Source organism: Netta rufina (genome assembly GCF_964035555.1).
Source record: "Netta rufina genome assembly, chromosome: 11".
Lineage (NCBI taxonomy): Eukaryota > Metazoa > Chordata > Aves > Anseriformes > Anatidae > Netta > Netta rufina.
Window position 1 is genome coordinate 5,373,955 of NC_140134.1, and position 22,588 is coordinate 5,396,542.

General features: G+C 36.0%; 1 protein-coding gene across 1 annotated transcript in view; it reads right to left on the reverse strand.

The window, feature by feature from the left end:
• Positions 1–22,588, reverse strand: part of MYO1E (myosin IE) — an 86,576-nt gene that overhangs the window by 7,244 nt on the left and 56,744 nt on the right. Inside the window, exons 15-25 of the mRNA XM_084293302.1 lie at positions 21,978–22,063; positions 21,307–21,388; positions 20,040–20,146; positions 16,219–16,317; positions 13,074–13,218; positions 9,174–9,288; positions 8,512–8,681; positions 7,927–8,072; positions 3,231–3,377; positions 1,450–1,607; positions 362–454 (exon numbers count right to left, since the gene is read on the reverse strand). Of these exons, the coding sequence (XP_084149428.1) occupies positions 362–454; positions 1,450–1,607; positions 3,231–3,377; positions 7,927–8,072; positions 8,512–8,681; positions 9,174–9,288; positions 13,074–13,218; positions 16,219–16,317; positions 20,040–20,146; positions 21,307–21,388; positions 21,978–22,063 (1,348 nt within the window). The remainder of the gene's footprint in view (positions 1–361; positions 455–1,449; positions 1,608–3,230; positions 3,378–7,926; positions 8,073–8,511; positions 8,682–9,173; positions 9,289–13,073; positions 13,219–16,218; positions 16,318–20,039; positions 20,147–21,306; positions 21,389–21,977; positions 22,064–22,588) is intronic.

Sequence of the window (22,588 nt, forward strand, 5' to 3'; positions counted from 1 at the left end):
GTTTCATTACAAAGTGTTGGCTATATCCTGATTAATGTGTATATTTTTCCCTAAAAAGGACGACAGAGAGGCTATGGGGTTAGTTTTAAGATTCAGTATCTTCTCCTCAGCGACTGAGCATGCCAGCATCCCTAACAACCAAGCTGTCTCTGGTGGAATACCAGTTTGATGATGATTCCCACTAATCTCCCAATGACACACTTCAAAAATGTCTGCAGTGTATGTTTAATTTAAGACAGCAAAATTTTAATATCCTCTTAATATTTGTTTTTTATGGAAAAAAAAAAAACACAGATGAAAAGAAAAAAGTGAAAGCCTAAATTTTGAGTTTTGTTTTAAACTTGAGGCTAAGAAAACTTACCGGGAGGAGGAGGCGCTGCTCTCATAGGGTAAGTCTGAGTTTGAGACCTGTTAGAATACCCTCTAGTTTGCGTAACATTACGTCTAGTAGGACCTGAAAGAATCAGCAACATTTTGTTACCCTTTTTTGATTACATTAATTAGGTAAGGTTATGGCCACCAGGCCCCTCTGTGTTCAGAGAGGCTGATCTTAGGAGTAATCAATCTAATGTGCGGTGTTGGCCATGTTCTGCTAAAGCTTTAGGTGCAACAAGGATGCCTTTGGCATATTCTCCCTTTTGTGATCCAGTTCAGCCGTAGGATTCAAGGTAGAGATGTCTCAAGACAATTTACTGCAGTGAATTGAGCCTTAAGGACTATTAGCTTTAGGGACTAGTTTTAGAAATCAAGTTTTAGATACCAAGAAATCCCCCCCCCCATTTTATTGCACTGTCCTGTTTGATAGGAAAACAACAGGAAAACAATTTAGCAGTATGCTTCCAGGTCTAGTTAAAATATTGGTGTTTTACTTTGAAAAGAGATTTATTTTCTTCCTTCTTTTATCCTATAAGATAGCTGTGCCAAAAAAAAACTTTCCCTATTCTCCCCATAGAATCCTCTAAGAGGTAGAAGCTTCACAGAAAGGATTTAATATGGCAAAAAGGTAAACACCTTTAGAGACTGTTTTTTACAGACAATACTATTTAGAGCTCAGTCTTCGGTGACGTACAAAGGTCATGTCCTTTCTGCATCAGCATGACTGTAAGAACTGCACGAGCTCTGAGTAGACTGAAACACTCGGCTTCAAAATGCTTGGCTAATTGTGCTTGCTGCTTGTACTATGGCATGTAAGTTAACACCCTTATTTATTTTGCCACAAGGAGAACCTCAGACACTTCAGAAGCATTTGGTATACAGGGAAATAAAAACTTAGAAAAATTTATTAAATTTCAGAAAGACTATAAAACAGTAGGGAAATTTGCTGCATCAGTGGGACCCATAACTTGGATCTTCTTTTCAGTGTAACAGAGAAACAATGAAAATGCTGATGCGAGAGAGGCAAGGAGGGAAAGCGGGAGTCATTCATTTCTAAAGGAAAATCATACATACGGGAATTCTTTGGTAGCCCTGGTCCAATGCTGATCTGCAGCACTTTATTGCTTGGCTTGAGAATGGCTATATCTCCTTGGCCTTGCATAAATTGCACTTGTCGAGAACCACTACTGCTCCAGGGCCCCCAGCTCTCTTTTTTCAGCTTTACTTCAAGCCTAATATAAGCACATGAAAACAAGAAGAAAAAAAAAAAACAAAAACAAAAACAAACACCAAAGAATTTACATGTCAAACCAGGACAATATCACCTGGCAGCAGATAACTTAGAGATATAAAAATAAAAAGCTTAGATTGAGAATCTCTATTCAATGCGTGAATAATGATATAAAGCACCTAATTAATTTTTTTTTTTTTTACATGTTCTACTTAACTGATCTTTTGGCTTTCATAATACAGGAAGGAAGTTTAAGACACTCTGGAGAGGATAAGAAGATACATGAGGTTTGAGGAAAAACATACAAGGGTCTAAGCAACAGACATGTCCACCATAAGACAGATTTCACTAGAAGACTCTACCAGTGCAAGCTAGCAAGTGCTCCATTCCTAAATGTTCTTCTGTATATGCCATTAGGTGCCCAATATGTGCTTAATGAGTGGGCCTTGTGCATATTTGGGGAGTGAACATTTTTTGCACACACTTTTCAATCTTTCTAATTATTTTCACATATATATGAACTATATAAATGACTATATATATATATATATATATACACACACACACACACACACACACACACACATACACACTCTTTCCAAGTATTTCCATACTATCTGTCTGCTTCTGCTCTCTAATGCAATCAGATATAAGCTAAGAAAATCACGGTTTGGGGCAAGACCTAAGAAATATAACACACTACAACTGGCATGAACAAAAATTTTTATTCCTGGTACTGGATTATTAAAAATATTTATTCCTGGCTTTGAGTATAGGAGCATATGCTATAGGAGTGTTCCCAACTTTAGTTGTCCTCCTATACCCTTTCAAACTAAAATAAGACTCTCTGTTAACTTTTATAATTCTTGCACTTCTTTTAAAGAAATGAGCATACAAAAAATTCGAGGCCTGCTGCTGCTAATCTACTTCAAGGGTAGGAGTATTAACAAAAACAGTTGTTGGGATAGTTTCCAGCACGCCCTTACAGCTAAAACACACATCAAACATTCAGTAGCTTTTCAGGCTTGTTTATAAGGAATGTTCCCAAAATAATTTACAAGCTCCTCCAGGAATTATCGTCTCACCTGGCAGAAGAGACCTTATTTCAGATTATTATATTATGTCTCTGGAATTGTGTTCCAAATATCACAATGTTTCCACTGCTGGGTCAAGGTTAAGGAGTTTGAAGAGGATGTTCCCTTCTCATGAGAGGAAACAGCAGGCAGCAGAGAGATGGGAAAGCTTGCTCTATGGGTGCACATTAATTGTGCAGTGACTGGCCTGGCCCCTGCTGCACAGCCACAGCACTGACAGCACAAAGTTGAGCTGGGACAGGCCGAAGTCGCAGACCTTTGATCCTGCTGCACGTTCAGTAGAATGCAAGCAACTCCCCTACGCCCACAGACAGTGGAAAGTGGCAGATGGCCCAGATACAACCCCAATCTATTACTCCAATGAGCTAAAAAACGTCTGGTTTCCTTGCGTTTTTATAGTGTTTTGTCTCTTATTATTCTAAAGCAAAGCACTAGGCAGGAGCTCAGCAAGCAGCTTTCACTCATCCGCCTTGTCAGCAAGAGCAATGATTATTTATTCTTTAAAAGCGCACTGAAAAAACATAACTCACGTATTGCTAAATTTCAGAGGTAGTTTTCTTTGTGTTTTCTCTTCGTATCGTTTTGATAAAAGGCTTAAAAACTCAGTTTTGAAGACTGATTCAAGCAAGCTATCATATTCCTGTTCGTGTAGAATGAACATGTCATCCTGCATCGTGCTGAAAAGAAATCAGAGAGATTTACCATTCAGATTAAAATTTCAATAGCAAATAGAGCCAGCATTATAATGAAATTTGTACACATGGTTAATTTTTAAAAACACAAAGTCCAAAGAGCGTGTACTATAGAGTCTTGCTTTATGAGAACACTTATTTTGAGCAGTCGATAATGAAATACCTGAAACAATCCTGTTTGAAACACAGGCAAGCTGTTTGCTCATTTTACAGTAATCAATGTTTCATAAAAACATGTGCTATTGAAGTTAAAATTAAAGTCCATCTCCTTAACAATGGCAAAATCTGTGATTAGAGATGAATTGGAAACTTGAAAGTTACTAGTCATAAAGTAAGACTGAAAGTCAAAGCAAGCAAATTCTGAATGAAAGCTCTTAACTCTCCATCGTTTTTAGCTTAATGATTATACAGTACAAAAAACACACATGTTGGGATCTATTGCCATCAATGGATCGATTCCTGCTTACAGACGCTGCAAAAATACTCCACAGAAAATTATATCCACATCAGCAATTTACTTGGTTGATTTCTGCCGAGTCCCCACAGTTCCTCTGAGTTCTAGCTAGATTAGTGTTGTTTCAGCATGCTAACTTGTTTATAAATGTATTGTTTTTCCTTTTAACAACATGTTGGCATACTTCCTCGCTATAACTATATCAGTGGCTATCTGTTTCTGCAACCTCTCTAAAAAGCAATATACATAAAGCTTTACAAATAAAACAAAAACAAGGAAATAAGTGTCTTTGGTTGGTTGGTTTTTTAAACCTAATATAACATGATGTCTCTGTGAAATAAGATTTCACTTTGTCTAGCCATGACACCCTCTCCTTGCTCCAACAAGGATGATTACAGGATTTTATTTTTTTAAGAGAAGAAAGCTGAAAGCAAGGAAAAGAAAGCAGGTCATAAATATGACCTATCATAGTCACAACTGATAAAGATATTGTCAATACAATGTCTAGCAACTCCATCCACAGCTGCTGCATTTAAAACAAAACACCCTACAACTGTTACACTGAAAAGCTATCTACAGCAAGGTCATTTACTGCAAGCAAGCAGCTGACCTCCCCATCACAACACGCTAAAATCTCACACAAATTTAAAATTAACCATATTAGTTGTGACTTTTTGTTATTTATTTGCTCCCATCTTATCATCATCTGCTTTTAGTAATATTAGAAAATATAATTGTAGCATAGCAATTTATTTCAATACATTAGATGTTGTCTCATAAGTGAAAAAGGCACTATCTGTTTGCATTTCTGGAGAAATAAACCTTTCAAATCCTGGATATGAAAGGTTTGGATTTAGAATTAGCATTTATTAGTAGTTTTCACAGTTTCTTCTAAAACCAATATACTAAAAACTTACTTGCTGATGGCATAAAACTTGGCAGTGTCAATATCATCAGTGATTAAGATTGTGGAAAACCAGGCAGGTGGCTTTGGCAGCCAAGTGAAGGGCAAGCCAAAGTTACATAACGAGCACTAAGGAAAAACGTCTTTAAATGGTTTGCATAGCAATAAATCACACAGAGAAGGCATTGATATCCCATCTACGTATTATGCAATACTTCAAAGTTTCACAGTAAGTCAAAGAGTAAATTAAGTCTTGCAAATAAGGAACTTGAAATAACTTTCAGCTCAGAAAAGAAGTCCCTTCTCTTCCATCAGAGAGAAAATTAAATCTATTTTCCCTCATCACTCTTTTCTGATCCTAATTACCTAGCAATTAACAGCTTTCCACTTTAAGCATTCTCTTTCCTTTTCCTCTCACAGCTGGTTTCCCTGATTGCTGATTCTTTAAATACGAAGGTGGTAAGCAGAGGTAGCTTTCTCATCATCATTTTTCATCTAGTTACTGAAGACTATGACTCCCTCTAGAGACGGTGAGTACCAATTTACTTCATGCAGAATTAAAAAATTTTGTACTATTGCTACAGATACTCTTGACTGTTAGATATAAAAATGTTTCTAACCTGAGATGAAGAATAAGTCATACTGCTACCCATTTTTCCAAAAGTTTACCCACCACTTACATATTCCATATTGAAAAGATCAAACTCTGAAATCTTTCCTATAGCTTATGGAAGTGTGTATGAAGCCACAAACTTACCTAATTACCTACTTAGTATTTAAAATAGCAGTAAGAAATGAAAGAAAATAAAGTAAAACCATGACCTCCCTTCCTACCATCAAGCAAACAGAGTATCAGCAGGGTTCTGAAAGAGACATGTAAGAAAAACCCCAGCACTATAGGAAATACTACCAAGCCAGTGGTCCTATTTTAGCTTGCTTGGCAAAGAGCCTGCCTTTGCAACAGTGTTAGGATATCCTGTGTCACTGGTTATCAGATAAATTGTAAAACTCAGTTATTTACTGCTATTAAAAACACTAGCAGACTTCTATGAGTAGTTGTCATACTCAATTCACAGAACAAATTACAAATTGGGTAATTGTATTTTAAAGGATAATTCCTTTAGTAATTGTTACGTAGTGTTACTTGATGTGAGTATGTGGCAGTACTGCTTGAATGTTCTGCCCTTCTTGTCTGTAATACAGAACAGAGCTAAAAGCCCGTCTAGATTAGCTCCTAAAAAGTGTCATTTCAATTATTTTCTTCCAAGGCAGAGGACTGAGACTTCAAAACCGGTCAGAAGTCAATTACCTTACAGGTGTCAAAATTTAAAGTACAGGGAGTTTCCCTTCCTTTTTAGTTGAGAATTAGAATTTTATTTAAAAATAAACTACAAACTAGAGTTTTGAAAACACATGAGACAACGCAAGCTAGAGAGCTAACGCAATTTTTGTTTTGAGCATGACCTCTGAAAAACTTTTTTTCAAAAATACAAAGAGGCAATACTTGTACTGTGTAAAAGCTTCATTCTGGATTTATTAATTGAAGACTGTTAAATACTACAAGCTGCAACTCTGATCACTGACAAAAGATCATCTCAGATTCTAGTGAAGCAGTAATTTGTGTAGCCTCTGCAGCCAGGGTATTGTATTACTAATAAACTGTATCAATACAGAGTTAAAATATTCCTTAAGTAAGATCCATTATGAATTCAGCCCATAGTAACACGAAAACAGGAAAAGCTCTCCTGATCCTGTGTATTCTGGGCAGCTTTGTTCTGGGGGGAATACCTGGATAGCTTGACAGTTTGTAATTCTGACGCTACTTTTAGAATATACAAAGAATGGCTTTTCCATCAAAATAAATTCAATAAGCTAAGTTTAAAACAGTATTAGACACAATGTAATATACACATTTCCTCCAAACTATGCACATTTTGTTTTCCTTCAAAACCTTCTGTGGAACTGTTATTTACTTTTGAGAAGAGTGTAACAGCTTTCACTACCTTGGCAGGCAGCTGTGCTTTTAGCTGACTCAATGCAACTCTGCCTGTGGAATGCTATGGGCCCAGTTCAAGTGTCTGGCTGAAATCTGTTTAATATTTGTACAGCACACAGTTGAAACTTGGAACACTAACTAGGCAGGTTCCACTCTTTTAACCTGGATCTATTGCTGTTGCAGCTTTTGTTAGAAAGATGTGTGCTAAAATAAACCACAAGATTTGAAAACAGTATTGTAAAAGCAGACATTTTCCTAATCTTGGAAAGATTTAATTTAGTCTACAAATGCAGAAATGTGAAAATCTTTGTTTTAGTACTAGATTATGTCTGTGGGAAGACTTCTGAATATCTTTTCTGAGCATCTTAATAGGAACAATGTTCTATAAGCATATTATTAAAAAAAACACTTTGCCGTACCTGTCAATATATAGTACTCAACTACAGAGTATTCTCTTAAACTACAAAATTTTAATATTTATAGAATTATTGCTGGTCCATTAGGCTGGATCTGTATTCTTTTATATTAAATTTAATACTCAGCTGCCAGCTCTGATAAACTGCAATAACAAATGCAAAGGTATTCAGAGACTTTTTTTGTTCATCTTCAAGGGGATGAAGTGATACAGGCAAAAATCTATGGGTCTCATGGGAAGTTTCTTCCTGTTTTTATTTACTCACCTAACCAGGTTTCTTATCTCTTTGTGGGCACCACCACAGATATTTCCTGCAAGTTGGGACTGGTTTGATATTCAGTCATCAGAAGTGATGTGAAATCCAACTAGGAATGAAGGTTTTAACAGCTCACCACAGAGAACCACTCTTCAGGAAGCACTGGATACACACAAGGTGTATTTAAATATATATCCAAGAACTACCTCTCAGATACAAGCTTGAGCCAAAACTCACTAAACCTTCTTGAGCACGTTATAGTGCATATATGCTTCACAGAACACATTTTGGGTGAGACTTAAACCAAGTGAACCATTTTAACAATTAGTCAGAAAATGTTTATTAACAAACACCTGCTATAACATACTAGGGCTGTGAATTAAAGTGATTCCAGCTTTGTTTACAACATTCAATTAATAGAGCTTATGGAATTCACCCTTCATCAATCAACTTATTTCATTGTTTTACACAAATTTCTGTCAGTGGAAAGATGTGTTCAAGATACTGACCTTAGAGAAACAGAAAGAATTCTCTCCACTTCCATCTTTCGCTTTAAGACTTCCTTAACTTGACCCTTTTCTGGACCCTGCTTTATCTTTTCACGCCCAATGAGGTATATGCACTTTGGAGTGAGGACAAGATCTCGCTTCACACTCTGAAACAGAATTGTTTGAAAATATACAGTTATACAGAGATCAATGCATTAATGTCATGATGCTGTTCCAAAAATACATAATGTATTGGGGGCATACAATATATAATGATTTGGGGCAAGGCTATCAGTCTTTGATTTGAATGCGTGCGGGGAATCTGATGTGATAAATCACAGCCTCAGATTGCACTGGACTAAAGTAGCTTTTCTTCCCTTTCTTAATTTAGCTTTCTGCCCAGCAAGTCCCATAAAGCAATTCCCTTTTGCCCTGGAACAAACAGCTTGAAAATCTCAATGTTGAGAGTTAAGAGGGGTGAAAGACTATTTTCAAGCTACTATCCTAGATTTTTTTTGACACATGGAGTTTGTTAAATGATTGTAGAGACATCGGTATGACTCCCTAGCAGAACTGATCATCAGTGGATCTTGTTCTTAAGCCTACCTTAAACCGCCTATCGTATTTAGTTACGGTGTCTGCAAAATCAATCTTCTCCCGCTTGCCCACAAACTGGCGTAGCTCTGGATGGTCCTCCATGCCTATGTAATCTCCCACAAAATTCCTGTTAATGCTGTTCCGTCTCCTCTCTTTCTTGTTCAGCAATAGATCTGATGCTTAAATACAAAAAATAGACATTGATTAATGCTATTTACTAAATTTTCTAAATTCAGTGTGAAGGAGCATTAGTGGTTTAAAGCAGAACTTTTGGAGAAGTGATAACCAAATTGCTTCTAATAGGAAAAGAATAGTGAGGCACTGCTACTAATCCTTATATAAAGATCCACATGGTTATTAAATCCATTCCTATTGAAATACACTGATGGCAAGCTTGGCAGCTCTGACAAATCAGGACTGCTTCTGAAACTACGGAAATTCTCTCCTACTCAGTCTGGCTTTGTTTTGAGACCAAAGCACTGGGTAGTCCAACAAAACCACACATACAGAACAGTTAACCTCATCAGTGGTACCTCAGGGGTCCAACAATTTCCAGTCATTCCTAGTCCGCAAAGCAATCATTTCCTTTAAAGAGAGGGAGATGATTCCAATAACAAAAAATATGGCACAAGAGATAAATGTGAAATAAGTCACCAGAAGTTAGGACCTACCTTCTTCTCTCATCTGTACATATTTTTTCCTGGCTGCATACTTCCTCCATGCCTTCTGGATGGCCCTGGCATACCCATCGTACTTCCTCTCTCTCATCTCTTCTAATAAAAAGAGCTGCACAAAAGGACAATAGGTAGGTCAAACATTTTACAAGAGAAGATTTGGAAAAACACTTTACTTTCAACTTTCCAATGTATTTCACTCCAGATCCAAGCTGCTGCTTCTACTATGACCAAGGATTCTTGGATCAGAATGGTAAGGTAGGAAGACCTGAGAAGCTTTAGTGGTTCTGTGTTTTACCAGCTTACCTATTAACCCTGAAACCCAATTAGGAAGAAAAAGTAATATGAATTCTCCTGAAATACTACTGGTGCAACTTGAAGTTCTCCACTGGGCATCCATCCAGTCTGCCTCTCCAACCTGCCATATTCTTTAAAATTCACATTTCTCCTGTCAATGTTAGAATGTCAATGGGCATCTGTGCAATGTGTAACACAATAATGCACCATATTCATATATATCTTTCTTCCTCATCTAAACTTTACCCTGCTGTGTCTGCTGGCTCCACTCTTCCTCAGCAGTGAAGTTGGCTGCAGGACTTGTAATTAGAATACAATCTTATATTTCAGTATGCTACGATAAGACTTGTTTCTACAGTGTTGTCAGAAATCAAGAGGACGTGCTGATTTATGAAAACTGAAATAGCAGGTGCATCTTCTTTCCAGGTCTCACTGCAATATATGTAAATTTAATGCATTATAATAGTCTCATAATTATTTAATGAGGATGGCATATTTCACTACAGTCTTCTTATGTAATTTATTTTTTCTTGTCTTATCAGAACCTCAACATTTGGCTAACGATTATAATATTAAAGCAGTTCACTAGCTTGGCTCTTGCTAATTACTTTCCTATACTGTGACTTAAATACATGTAAGGGCTTCTCTCCTAGCTCTCAAAAGCGAGAAAGCTTTTAAAAAACAAACACAAAAATACAAAACAAACAAAAAGGTGTATCAAGAAGTGAGCTTGGGCTACGGGACCCTTTGTTAAATTTGCTGCTAAATGATGCAAATCTAGGAAAAGCGTTGTTCATATTGACCTAAAAGGAAACTTGATCTAATGCAAACCATTTCTGCAAGACCTTACTTGTTTGTGTACAGAGTTATTTATTCAGGTGTTTGATGGAAATGTAAGTAATGAAGCCTCGTTTCTGCTACCCATAAAACCTTATTTTGCAGTTGGCAAATCTCCATTTACAGAAACTTATTAAAAAAAATCTTTTCACAAACACACAAGTGCTAGATCGGGTTTCAGCGCACAGGCATGAAACACACATGCTCCTGATGCAAAAACTTCCTAAGCTTCAGCAGGGGCATGATCAAGCCCGTGTCTAATTCAATTTACAGTAATCATTGATCTCTCGTGAACATGTCATTTATTTCTCTAATAATGCTAACTGCAAAATATCAGTGTAAAATAGTCTATCACCTGCAGCTGAAGGTCAGAGTCCCAATTAAGGAAGTTCACTGAAAACATCAAGTTAACTAATATTTTACTGAAACACATTATAAACTAAAAATATTGCATAACTTTTTTTAAAAATATGTATTGTAAAGCTACCCCTCACACTCCTGAACAAATCAGGTACTTTTTCATCCAATTAACTATAACAGTCACTTTCTTTAGTGGTGCAAGAAAACTTTTCATTTACTATGTCAGAAGTAATGACGCTAGCCTTAAATCTAGTAATTTCAGGATGTTTCTTCAATGCTTAAAAAAAACAGCTTTAGAATATTCACCTCAAATTCTTTCAACTTAAAATGGAAAAGGCCCCAACTATTTTAGTATTTTTAAACCAACTATTTTAGTATTTTTAAAATTAACCTCATGGCTTTTGAAAAAAAATACATTTTTAAAAGAAAAATATATAGTAATCAAAAGCGCTAATTTAAATTAAAATCACAATGCAACCCTAAAAGTTTTACTATTGTCAGTCACCCTCGTATTGTCTTATACTGCAGAAGTGCCCTTCAGTAAAACTCACAGATGTCATTAAATGTCACTGAAACAAATGGGAAGATGCTGCAAAACTGGAAGCATTTTTTTTTTTTTTCCCTGGGAAACAGAATAGTAGCATGTGATGTTGGGGTACAGAAGATTAAGGTTTTAGCTACTTCAGAGTAGGCCGCACTGGATGCATCGATCCTAAGTGACTAGTTGAACCATTTAGCTATTAAATAGAAGATAGGTACCAGCAAACATTTTCATTCCTTTCTTTGAAGATATGGCTGCTGGAAATCTGCCCTCTTGTAAGGGGCAAGGATACCAAAGCTTAGGGTCTTTCAGCATTCAGAGAAGCTTATTTCCTTACAGTTTATTATATAAAACAGAAAAATAGATTAAAACTTTAAACTATTTTTTCCTGAAAATAGCATAACATCAAGAAAGTGGTCTTTATGCAAATTATTTTGGTTTCTTTATCTCCCAAACTGAGATTGCATTGGGTTTGAAACTTGCTACAATGGATGCAAAATAATTTCACAGTGAAAACAGGAAAAAACAATTTTCTACAGCATAAGACAAACTAGAAGATGCTGCTTAAATTACTAATTCTGGTCCCTTGTAATTACAAGCAACTAAGTAATCTGTATTACTCTAAACTGCTACTTGACCAGAATGGGTATTTGCCACTGCCATATCATAAACTTGAAGTCATCAGCAAAGGATTGAAAGTCCTAACTGTTGTCACAAGAAAAGATATGAATGACATTCACTGATGACCAAGACTATCATGCCAACTCTGTAAGACTCACCAAAATCTTAACAAATAAATCATGACCTGTGCTACAGTGGAAGGCAAACAAAGCTCATGCTTCTTTATAATTAGCTGGTTAAGTCTCACTGACTGCTATATTTAAGTGAAAATAATCCTCTACTAGAAGTTCCTGTTCTGTCAACATGCATCCAAGTATTCAGATACCCTATACACCTTGAACACTATAATGCTTTATTATATAAACAGATGAGACTTACCCTATTCGTGGTAGAAACAATTTTAAGACTTGGACAAGTATTTTCCCTCTGAGCTTTTACCATGTGAATGGGCATAGCAGAGTCTACTGTCTGAATCTACTGCCTACCATACAGAACAAAACCAAAAATTTTCTGAAAATTACAGCAACAGAAATATTCTGCTCTTATTTTGATGTGTAACTTAAGGCAAAGCACCAAGAAGTCACCTGCTACTAATAAATAAGGAACACAGGATGGTGGATTGTGTACTTTTCTTCCTCGACAAGTTTCCTGAATGATGTATGAGTGATATAAGAACTTTTTTTCCAACACTGTGCAATTTAAAAGCCACGGGAAAAAAAGTCTTAATCTGACTACCTAATGTTCTTTCAGGATGGGATTTCAAGTTACAGTCATCCTGGGACATTGATTTACTCCATAATATATAACATATTATTACTATATTTGTTGCTATTCTCTTATTTCCATCAGTAGTTCTTATACTGAGAAAAGCACCTGTTTTCTTGGACTAATGGCTACAGATTTCTTCTCAAACCATCGCGTTCCTTCAAATGACAGATTCACTGATGGAACATCATATGTAACCTGACAAAGCATGCAAAGCATCCTTGTGTATCTCATCTCTTCATGTATTTAATGCTCCTTGTGTGTCAAACTTCTGCAGCGTCCTTATACTGTACCCATCACTGAAGCGACTAGAATCTCTACTGCACCCACAGACTTGAGGCATCTGTGACAGGCCTGCCCAGCCTGACTTATATTCTGATATTTCTCCCACCCTATCATGTGAAACTTCTGAGTGGGCAGGCCTCTGATTTCAGCTAAAGCTTCATATTTATAGACTCATGTCCTACCACACTTACAGACTCCGGAGCTTTGATGAAGACTTTGGATTTCCCTAGTTGGTATTGGTCAGGATCCATGTTGACAGACTGAAGCAGATGGAGAACTCCTTGCTTCTCCTCTCCTTTCCAGGAAGGCCAGGTTGCTTTGGTCAGAATGGCGTATCTTAACCACCAAGGAAAAGAAGAAGGAAAAGAAGTTAAAACAGCAAAGAGCAGCAGCAGAATACCACTGATTCTTAGTATTATTACCCAGGGGGCATACTGACTACCTTGGTAGGAATTACAGAAGCTCAGAGCATGGGAAGATGCAGAATATTAAGGTGTTTTTTGCTTAGCGAGACAAAACAGCTGCATCAAGAATGGCAACTGTCCACGAGTCTCCCATTTCCAGATCCTAAGTTAACTATTTGGTAACTGCAGTGGTTAATTACAGAAAGTTCTGCTCTGTTCTCCATAAAGCCAGAGCAAGATTATTTACTAGCAAGGACTTACGGTGCAAGTTTAAGTACCTCCATATCCTTAATATGCTAGATTTTTTTCCCAAGTATGGGATCAATTTCCCACTCAAGCCTTTGTCTTCCGTATTCTTACAAAGGTCTATTGTGTTTATGAGCAAGCGGACAGCTCGTGCTCCTAACGCACCTGTTAACAACAGCTGGTCCGCATTTAGCGAGGAGCCAGTCTTGGCCTTATCCCAGAAAGCCTTTGGCTTGGCACCTGCTACAGGAGGGAAGATACTGTGATGTTGGTGCTATCTGGAGGGAACATTGAGGTCAACTGACCATACAAACAGCTAGGAAAGGAGGCAGGGAAGTGCTGTAATACCACGTCTTTGATAGGTAGCAGTGAGTAGTTTTCTGTCTCATAATACTCCCATGCTTATACTAGTGAAACTATTAAATTAATGAAAAAACTGATAGAGTATGGAATTTAGTTTGTTGTAATTCCCAAGTTCACGTTTCTTAGGAAGATTTAGGCAGCTTCTAATAAAATTTCTCAAAATCACACAAGTCGTTAGAAACTTTATTCAGGAAATGTTCATTTCTCTATCGTGTCATATCTAAATTGTTATCTAGCCAGAAGCAGAAACAGTGTCATGCAACTTAATACCACATAAAAATAACAAACAGTTAAAAAGGAGCATATCACAAAAAACACAATACTTCTAAATAGCATGTACATGAAAAGAAAAGGCAAACAAAATTCAGTGAGATTCAAAGGGTCCATACTGCTCTCCTGTTGAAGTTAGTTAACAAATACTCAGACACTAGCATGATGTTATGTCATAAGAGCTACTTTTGTTATGTTACAGATGTCCATTACATATAGTCTGTATAGAGACAGTATAATTTACTTATCAGTATTATGGGATAGATAGATGTGTAGTAGTAAGGAGGAGTTGTAAGTTAAACTAACTTCCAGCTTATTTAACAGCCTCTTTTGCAGGTTCATCGTGTAACTCCAAGAATCTAGTTGGATAATGGAGTCTGAATATAAAGGTGCTGAAGTTAATAAAGGCAATCAAAGTTGTGCAACCCCTCACAAAACTTAATTTGACACTACATTTCAGCATGTTACAAATTCTTTCCTACATCTAAGCTATATAAAGGAGGACATTGGGAAAAATATGACTGAAGATCTTTTAATGTAAGTGAAGTTCTCAGGTACAGAATAAGAAAAGATTAGAACTGCTTTTTCATAAACTTAGACTAGCTTCACATAATTTACAGTTGTTACAAGTCTAATGGGCAGAAAAAAAAAGAAAAAAAAACAAAACAAAACTATATTATACTGTAACATGTACCAACTGAGCATATCACAATTCTGGAATTTAGTATGTTATGTGCATCAATTCTATCATTGTCCACTGCTGTTTAGGAATGAATAGCACTTTCCTCCAATGTACTTCTGCATACTTCTCATTAAACTGGTTGTGTTGGTATCTGTATATATAGGTTCTGTGACTTTAAATGTAATTTGGGCTTATGAGGGACTTCAGCACGACTGTGTTCTTAAAATGCTGTGTAACAATTCCAAGAAAAAAAAAAAGATCAAAAATATTATCTATTACAGATTCACAGTATGGAGTTAGGTCCTATCTCTGAGTATGGAGTTCAGCTTTCAGATTGGTTATGCTTTGAAACACACAGGCCTTTTCAGTGACATCAGCTTTTTGCATGCAAATGTAAATTTCGTACATAAAAGTCTATTCAGCCCCAAAATCTCTTCTTACATCAAGATGCCAAGTAGCTCCCAATGAAAACAAATGTACAAGCATGCATTTCCTGACCATCCCATGCCTCAGCCCACTTTTACTCACACTGACTCATCGTGTCAGAACAGGTTGTTCTGCATATTAGGAACTGTGAATGGAAAGGTTGCAGGACAAGGTTTACTCTTAAATTGTTAAATTTTACAAAACAGATTTGAAACAAATGGATGAATTCCACAGAGAATGGTTTCAGCTGCTTGTGGATCTCTGCACATGAAATGAAGTATAGAAATCTATTCACCTTCCAGAAACACCATGTGGCTTTCCTCTGTGCAGACCTCAGGCAGATTTCTAGACACAGCCCTCATAATCAGTGTTTGACAACTGTTAGGCTAGATTTCATACTCATTATTATCTGTTATTCTGTCTCAGCAGTAGCCTTCACATAAGGTTTTATACTCTGAAGCACATTCATGTTTATTATGTCTGGGCTTGAAGATAAAGAAAAAAATAGGATTAAAAATTATTTCATAATGAAAATGGAGTCCACACGTTACGGTATGAATTTGCACTGAAATGGCTGAATGGCAGGCACATATTTCTTTGCCTATCCTGTCACTGGCAAAGAGCAGTCGGAGAGCTACCCTCAGATTCCAGAACACACAGCTCCTAACTCTAAGTTCTCTTGACTTCAGTTCTAACTTTCAGCAACCCGTTCAAAAGACTACAAAAAAACTGAATTCTTCAGCAAGTTTACAGGAAAGTGAAAAGACTTTCAAAGACAACAATAGACAGTCTTTAAGATACATTTAAATCTCTGCATAGCCTAGATAAAGGTAAACAGGAGAAAGGAAAAGTGGGACATGAGAAGCGCTTAAAAATTGCAACTTCTTTTTTTCCTCATCATGTAAACAATTGTACTGTAATATTTCAAAATTAGTATTATCCTACCTCTGCAAAAACTTCTTGAAAACCCGCCTGTAGGCATAGCCAGCTCTTCGTACTCGAATATTTTCTTTAAGACCTAAATATTCCACTTGATGTTTTACCCTGTGGACAAAACAAGATTTAAAATCTGTTATTTTTAGAAGTAAAGAAGACTACTTGTAAAATTCATGCACATATGAAATAATAAAATTCATATATGAATCCATTTATTCTTGCATATTACCAAGCACACTGCATGGCAGAACAAATACTCAGCGCAGGTAGACTACATTACTGAAATATATGCAGGAAATTTACTGTAGCATTCCCTATTGTAGCCTACCTACCTACCTCCTAATTCATGTATAGATTTCTTCACTAATGTTACCCATAAAAAGCCAAATAACTACCTACACAATTACATAGCTGATATTCCAGGCAGTGGGAAATTGCATTCTTTTATTGTAGTTTTCACCTATGTTTATATAGCTCAAACATTGACAGTTGCACACAGCTCATTTTTGGCTGTTCTGGAGAAGAACTGCATCTGAGGAGAGGGGAAAGGCCCAGATTCCGAACTTCCAGCACACACAGAATCAGAAATAGGAGACCTTGGGCAATATATTCGTGAAAAGCTAGCACTGTTCTTGACTTTACCATATTGCAAAGGGAGGATCTGAGGATAGGCATAAGACTTGCAGAAGCGTGCCTGGTAAGTTTGCTCATGGCATACTTTAATTCTAAACAAAAACTGAGCTGGTACTAGTCCAGATGAAAGTGTTAATTAATGGCTGTGGGGTGATTCTGCTGTACACACAAGCTGAAACATTGTTATCCCAACACCATTACATTTCCCTCATGCAAAACTCTTTCAGGTTCTAAACAAGGAACAAGTATTTCCCCATAAATCTTTTGGCACCTTTTCCTGTCTCTGGAGCTGTGGAACATATTTTAAGTTCTTTCTTACATATCCTACTAGTCTGCTTTTTAATGCTTGGAGATTTGATTTGAAGAATTTCAGTTAACTTTGCTAACAGTGTACAATTTGTGCTGTTTTCCTTTGCATTTCTTTACTTTTCTCATCTAAGTCATGTGGTTGAAAGAAGCAATGTCAGCTTTTAATTCTGAAATGTGGTGTTCCAGGGGCTCTGTTGTTTTTTTTTATAGGGCAAATTATGCAAGCTTTAGCTTTCAGTCAGAAGTAAGTTAAGATTTTAGTCCTGTAAATTTAATGAACAGTATATAAAAATTCTTCATATTATTAAAAAAAAAAAAAAAGTGAGTCTGTAAGGAACCATTTAATTTTAATCCTTTTTAAAGTACCGTTTCACCAATTTTATGAATCAAGATATTTCAAATCTTGAAAACCCTCTAGGTTAATTTGGTATTATTTCTTTAGGTATTTTGAAATGATAAATTTCAATATAAATTTCATCACTTGTTTTTTGTTTTTTTTTTTTTTGGTAGAGACATTCTTTTCACATGACTCAGTATAAGGGGAAAAAAATTGAAATCCCATGCTACAAATAACAGAAGCCCTGTGGTTATTTCTTTTTAGAGGTATTTTATTACAGAGAGACGCTGCTCTTTTATCTTATAATAAAAAAACTGCACATCTTAACTTGCTGTGTTCAAGGAATAAAGTATGTTTTGAACCTACTCCAAAAATTCTGGTACAGTAACAGTAGAAAATTGATAGACAAAAATACATTTTCCTGTTTATAGCTTTTCCTTCCTGTTCACATCTGGAATAATGCACTGCAGCAACAGCATTACTCCCTTTTTCTTACTGTCCTGCCAGTATTAGTGTCCAGCAACACAGAATTTGAGACATTTTTCTTTTTTTCTTTTTCTTTCTGAGAAAAGGCACACTGAACTCCCTCCAGGCATCAACCTCAAGCAGGTCAGGGTCTGGGAATTCAGCTAATGCAGCAATTTTGAATACACGTCCAAGTGGCTGTGCCAGGATCTGAACAAAAACACATTTCAAGGAACACCCCAATTTTTTGAATAACTAAGGTATTATACAAGGTTTAGGTATTATACGAGGTCTATCTTAAAGTACAAAACAATCTGAAATTATTCAACAGCTGTAGAAGGCTGAAGTGACATGGGTTGTATGAGCATGAGGATGGGCTTTTGTGAAGTTTCTCCTTACTTGATAACACTTCCGCTGTCTAGTAATATGCTACTAATAAGCAGATTAAATATACTGTTCCCATCATATTTTTAAGTATGGCAGCATGTGTGTGATACAAGACTGAATGATCACAAAAGAAAACCAAAAACACTACTGCAACATTCAGAAAAATAACACATACTCAGTTGCATTTTTGTTTCCCTCAGCAGAACTTTCTCATGGTAAAATCATGAAATGACAAAATTAAACAAGCTGAAGTTTTGAGTTGATATATGCATATAATTACATTTATTTTTCCTGCAAATTTCACTAAATGTTACAGCATATGTATACAATATGATGTCAGAATATATGAGAAATGGTTTGAAAAGGGAGAGAATGTTAGTATTTGTAAACAGGGTGAAGGATTACCATCCTAAGAACTAATTCTATTTGTAGTTGAGTTTGATACTATACAGTCATCTGTATTTCATTTATCTTAGTGTCACCAGTTGCTGCATTTGCTAAATACCATCCCTGTTGGGAGGGGGGAGAAATCTTACCCACTTTTATTCCAAAATGGGCTTCCTGAAAGCTGGCCTTTTGTCAGGATTAGTTTTTTGTTTTGTTTCGTTTCATTGGTTTCCTAGCAACACTTCCCACAATAATAGGCCTGTTTTCCAATATGTAAATGATTGATTTTTAAAGTGCCCCCAATTTGTATTTTTTGCTTTGCTACAACTTTTAGACATACTTTCACTAGAATAACTTTCCTCCTTTGGTCCCAGTGTGGGTGAGAAATTAAGTGCTGCATAGTAGGATTTTTAAAAGGTGGGAAAAGCTAGAGAAAGAGGGTCTATCGTTTACTGCCAAGACCTAAATGACACTTTCAAGGGGCAGTCATGATTGTGGCTTCTGTAAGTGCTCTACATCTGCATGTAATTGTGCTAGTCTGTGTGCCAAATAAGCAGGAAGTGAATTCTGGCATGCTGTTGATGTGGTCAAGAATATTCTTTATCAGACTTCACAAATCGTTTCACTGTGACAAAAATAACTAATTGCTATTATCAGCACTTCTACCAATACCAGAAGTACTTGGTATATAATTAAAAATGTTAAATACTGTACTTGACCTCAGTGCAAGAAAGAAATGTATCTTTTCTTTTTTTAGATATTATGAAGATGTTAAAAAGTACCACATGGTTAAAGGTGACTTAAAACAGATGCAATAAACCTAATTAATGATTTAGGCATCTATTCAATGTCTGTATGAATGATATTCTAGTTATTTCTCTTTAAAGAGCTGGCTAATGAAACTTAAATGTTGGAAAATAAAAAAAAAACATGAAACCTATATTTCTTTGCTATAGACACTTTTTTTCTGTTTTTCTTGTTTGATACATGACAGCAAATACAAATGTCTTGTTGGCTTTCAGCTATCTAATAGAAGCTGTTTTCAAAGCACAGAGCAAAAGTTAGAATTGATGTATAATGCATTTGGTGTGCAAATTCCACATGGAAAACAAAGTCTTTAATATACTTATAGTTTTACTGCTACATATTCTGCGAATTTTGATCATCTCTAACTGATATGAAAAAAACAACTAAGAACTTCATCTACTAACTGCTTATTTAGATCATGTGCCCTATTTATTGTCTGTAGGTTACAGGATTAAAGATCATGATTTTTTTGGTGGCTTTTTTTTTTGGCTGCTTATGCACATACCTGCTCTCCTCCCAGTCTCGAGGTTTCTTTGTTTCATTTGGTTTGATGCAGCGAATGTAATGGGGTGTACACTTCATCAGGGTGCCAACAAGATCATTTGCTTGTTTCTGTAAAATCAAGGAAAAATAATAAGATCTGACCTAAAGAGAGTAAATCCTCTGAGAGAGTTGTAAAAACATCAAACATCTACTGATGATCCATTTGGGTTTGGTCCTTTTCTCCAGAACTGTCTTGGGATAATATATAGCAGTAGCAGACCTGCACTTCTAGCCCGGAAACAATGTACAGAAAAAGTCATGTATGTGCATGTATGTGTAAGGTGAGAGGGAGAAAGTAAAACCAAACCAAAACAAAAACCACCTCTTAATACTACAAACATCCAAAATTAAGGAAAGGATGCTATTATCTTTATATTACTGGAAATTTTTCTGCTCTTTGTTCCTGTGTTTTTGCAAATCACTTTTGCTCACTCAAATAATTTTATTCTTATTATTTAAAACTTACCCATGTTGGTGTCTATGAATATGTATGTAAAAGATGTATAAACACATCCACTTAGAAACTCAACACCTTCCACAAGTCTCTCACCTCAGGAAAACATTTTCAGTAAACAGAAGGCACTATTATCTCCAACCATGTAATATATTTAAACTACTATATAAAAACAGGGAGTGGGGAATGCATATCATGGGGAATGTGTTAGGTGAGCTTAACCGTCAGGGTAAAATATAAGGAAAGACACTGAAAAAATATTGATTTCCAAAGTCTTCAAGTAAGTATATCATCTAAGCATGTATTTTACAACCAGTCTCAAAAAAAAAAAGAGACGCCTTCTAACACTTGTTGCTTTATTCAGCCCACACTATGGTCAATAGATAGACTTCTGTTAACTTCAGTGGGTGTAGGGTCAGGCTCTGCTGCATTTCTGCACTATAAAGAGACTAGTTATCTGTAGTTATTTGTAGGATATCAAGTGGCTGAGTAAAGGGGCTCATTCACTATGCACATGCAAGTAGTATTATCACTACCATCAATTGCTCATTTGGAAAATTCACTGCTGTAGAATGCAGATGAACAAAAGGTTTAACGAACAGTGATGCCGGGCAAAACATGATTCTAACAGCTGAAACAACGCATTGCTTTGCAGTCAGAACACTCCACTGTCTATCTTCAAAAATATCTGGATAATAAAAACAAGCAAAGACTACTTTTTTTTTTTTTTAAACTTGCACAAACACACAATAATATAACAAAAAATTAGTCATACTTTGATTTTACTGCCTGCAGTGGTAGGGCGACCCTTCTTGTCTGCTTGAAGATTTTCAGGAAACAAAGCCTTTATAAAAGGCCTAGAAAAGAATAAACAAAATAGCGTTGGAATAGAAAGACAATTAAATGCTGGAATGTCAAGGAATATGCTGTTAAAGTTGATATTTGAGTAGAATATAAAGAGCTATTTATGTTAACCCAGAGTTGTATCAAATCTATTTTAAGATTACTATTTTCCAAGAGCTTCATTCCTCACAGAGATCCCTCAGTATTTTAGTGAGCCTTGTAAAGACACATGATAACAGATTTCAAGACTCAAAGCAAAAAGCACTTCCTAAAAAGCCTCAGTTAGTTAAAATAAATAAAAAAACGTTTATGTTAAAATAGTTCCTGTTCTGAGATAATGCCAAATCAGTGATGGCCTGCTTTGAGGCCAAAAAAACATTTATCAATATACTACCTAATTCTGACACTTTGGTACCTTACATAATTACTGAGATTTGCAGAAAATGAAGACTGAGTACAATGCAAGCGATGCTGTTTTTCTGTGATGGTTCATTTCCATTTTTATGCAAATCAGTTGACATGTTGCAAAGTAGTAGTCAGGCCCTCTGCATCCATCTGAACTAGCACATTATTCCTAGCTTTAAGCAAGTTTTGCTTACGTACAAATCACTGCTCTGCATGAGTTCAATCAAGTCCATGAAAAGAACATCCCGATTTCTCTCGCAGAATCCATCCATATCATAAGATACCTGGGCCAAGGTGGAAATTGATTGTTTGTGGTAAGTTGAGAACCCAATAATTACAGAAAATTTATATCCTGTCCTCATCAGTAGCTGATCTGAACTTTGTGGTTAGTCTAGTATTACTTAAAGGCAGTACAGGGATTAAAAAATTCCTGCATATATTAGTTAACTCTTTCACAACAAAGGAATTTAATCCATATACTTGAACTCAAAGAAGAAAAATGAAACCGGTGAATAGAATATAATGCGTGTGATTTCAATACTTTATAGAATAAAAATATTTAGCACAATAAGGGTTTACTGTTATTCAATACAACAGCAGGAAATCATGAATAGTCTGAGAAATATGCCCAAGTAACTGTATATAGGATCTGTATATATTTCTAATTTGACTAGTACATTAAGGATCATTTTTATGCCTGAATGCTTTAAACCTACTGCTATTATAACTGACAATGAAGATTGAGGTATTTATTACATTTAATACTAGATTTTTTTAAAACAGTTGACAGCAGCAAGGCCCAGACATCT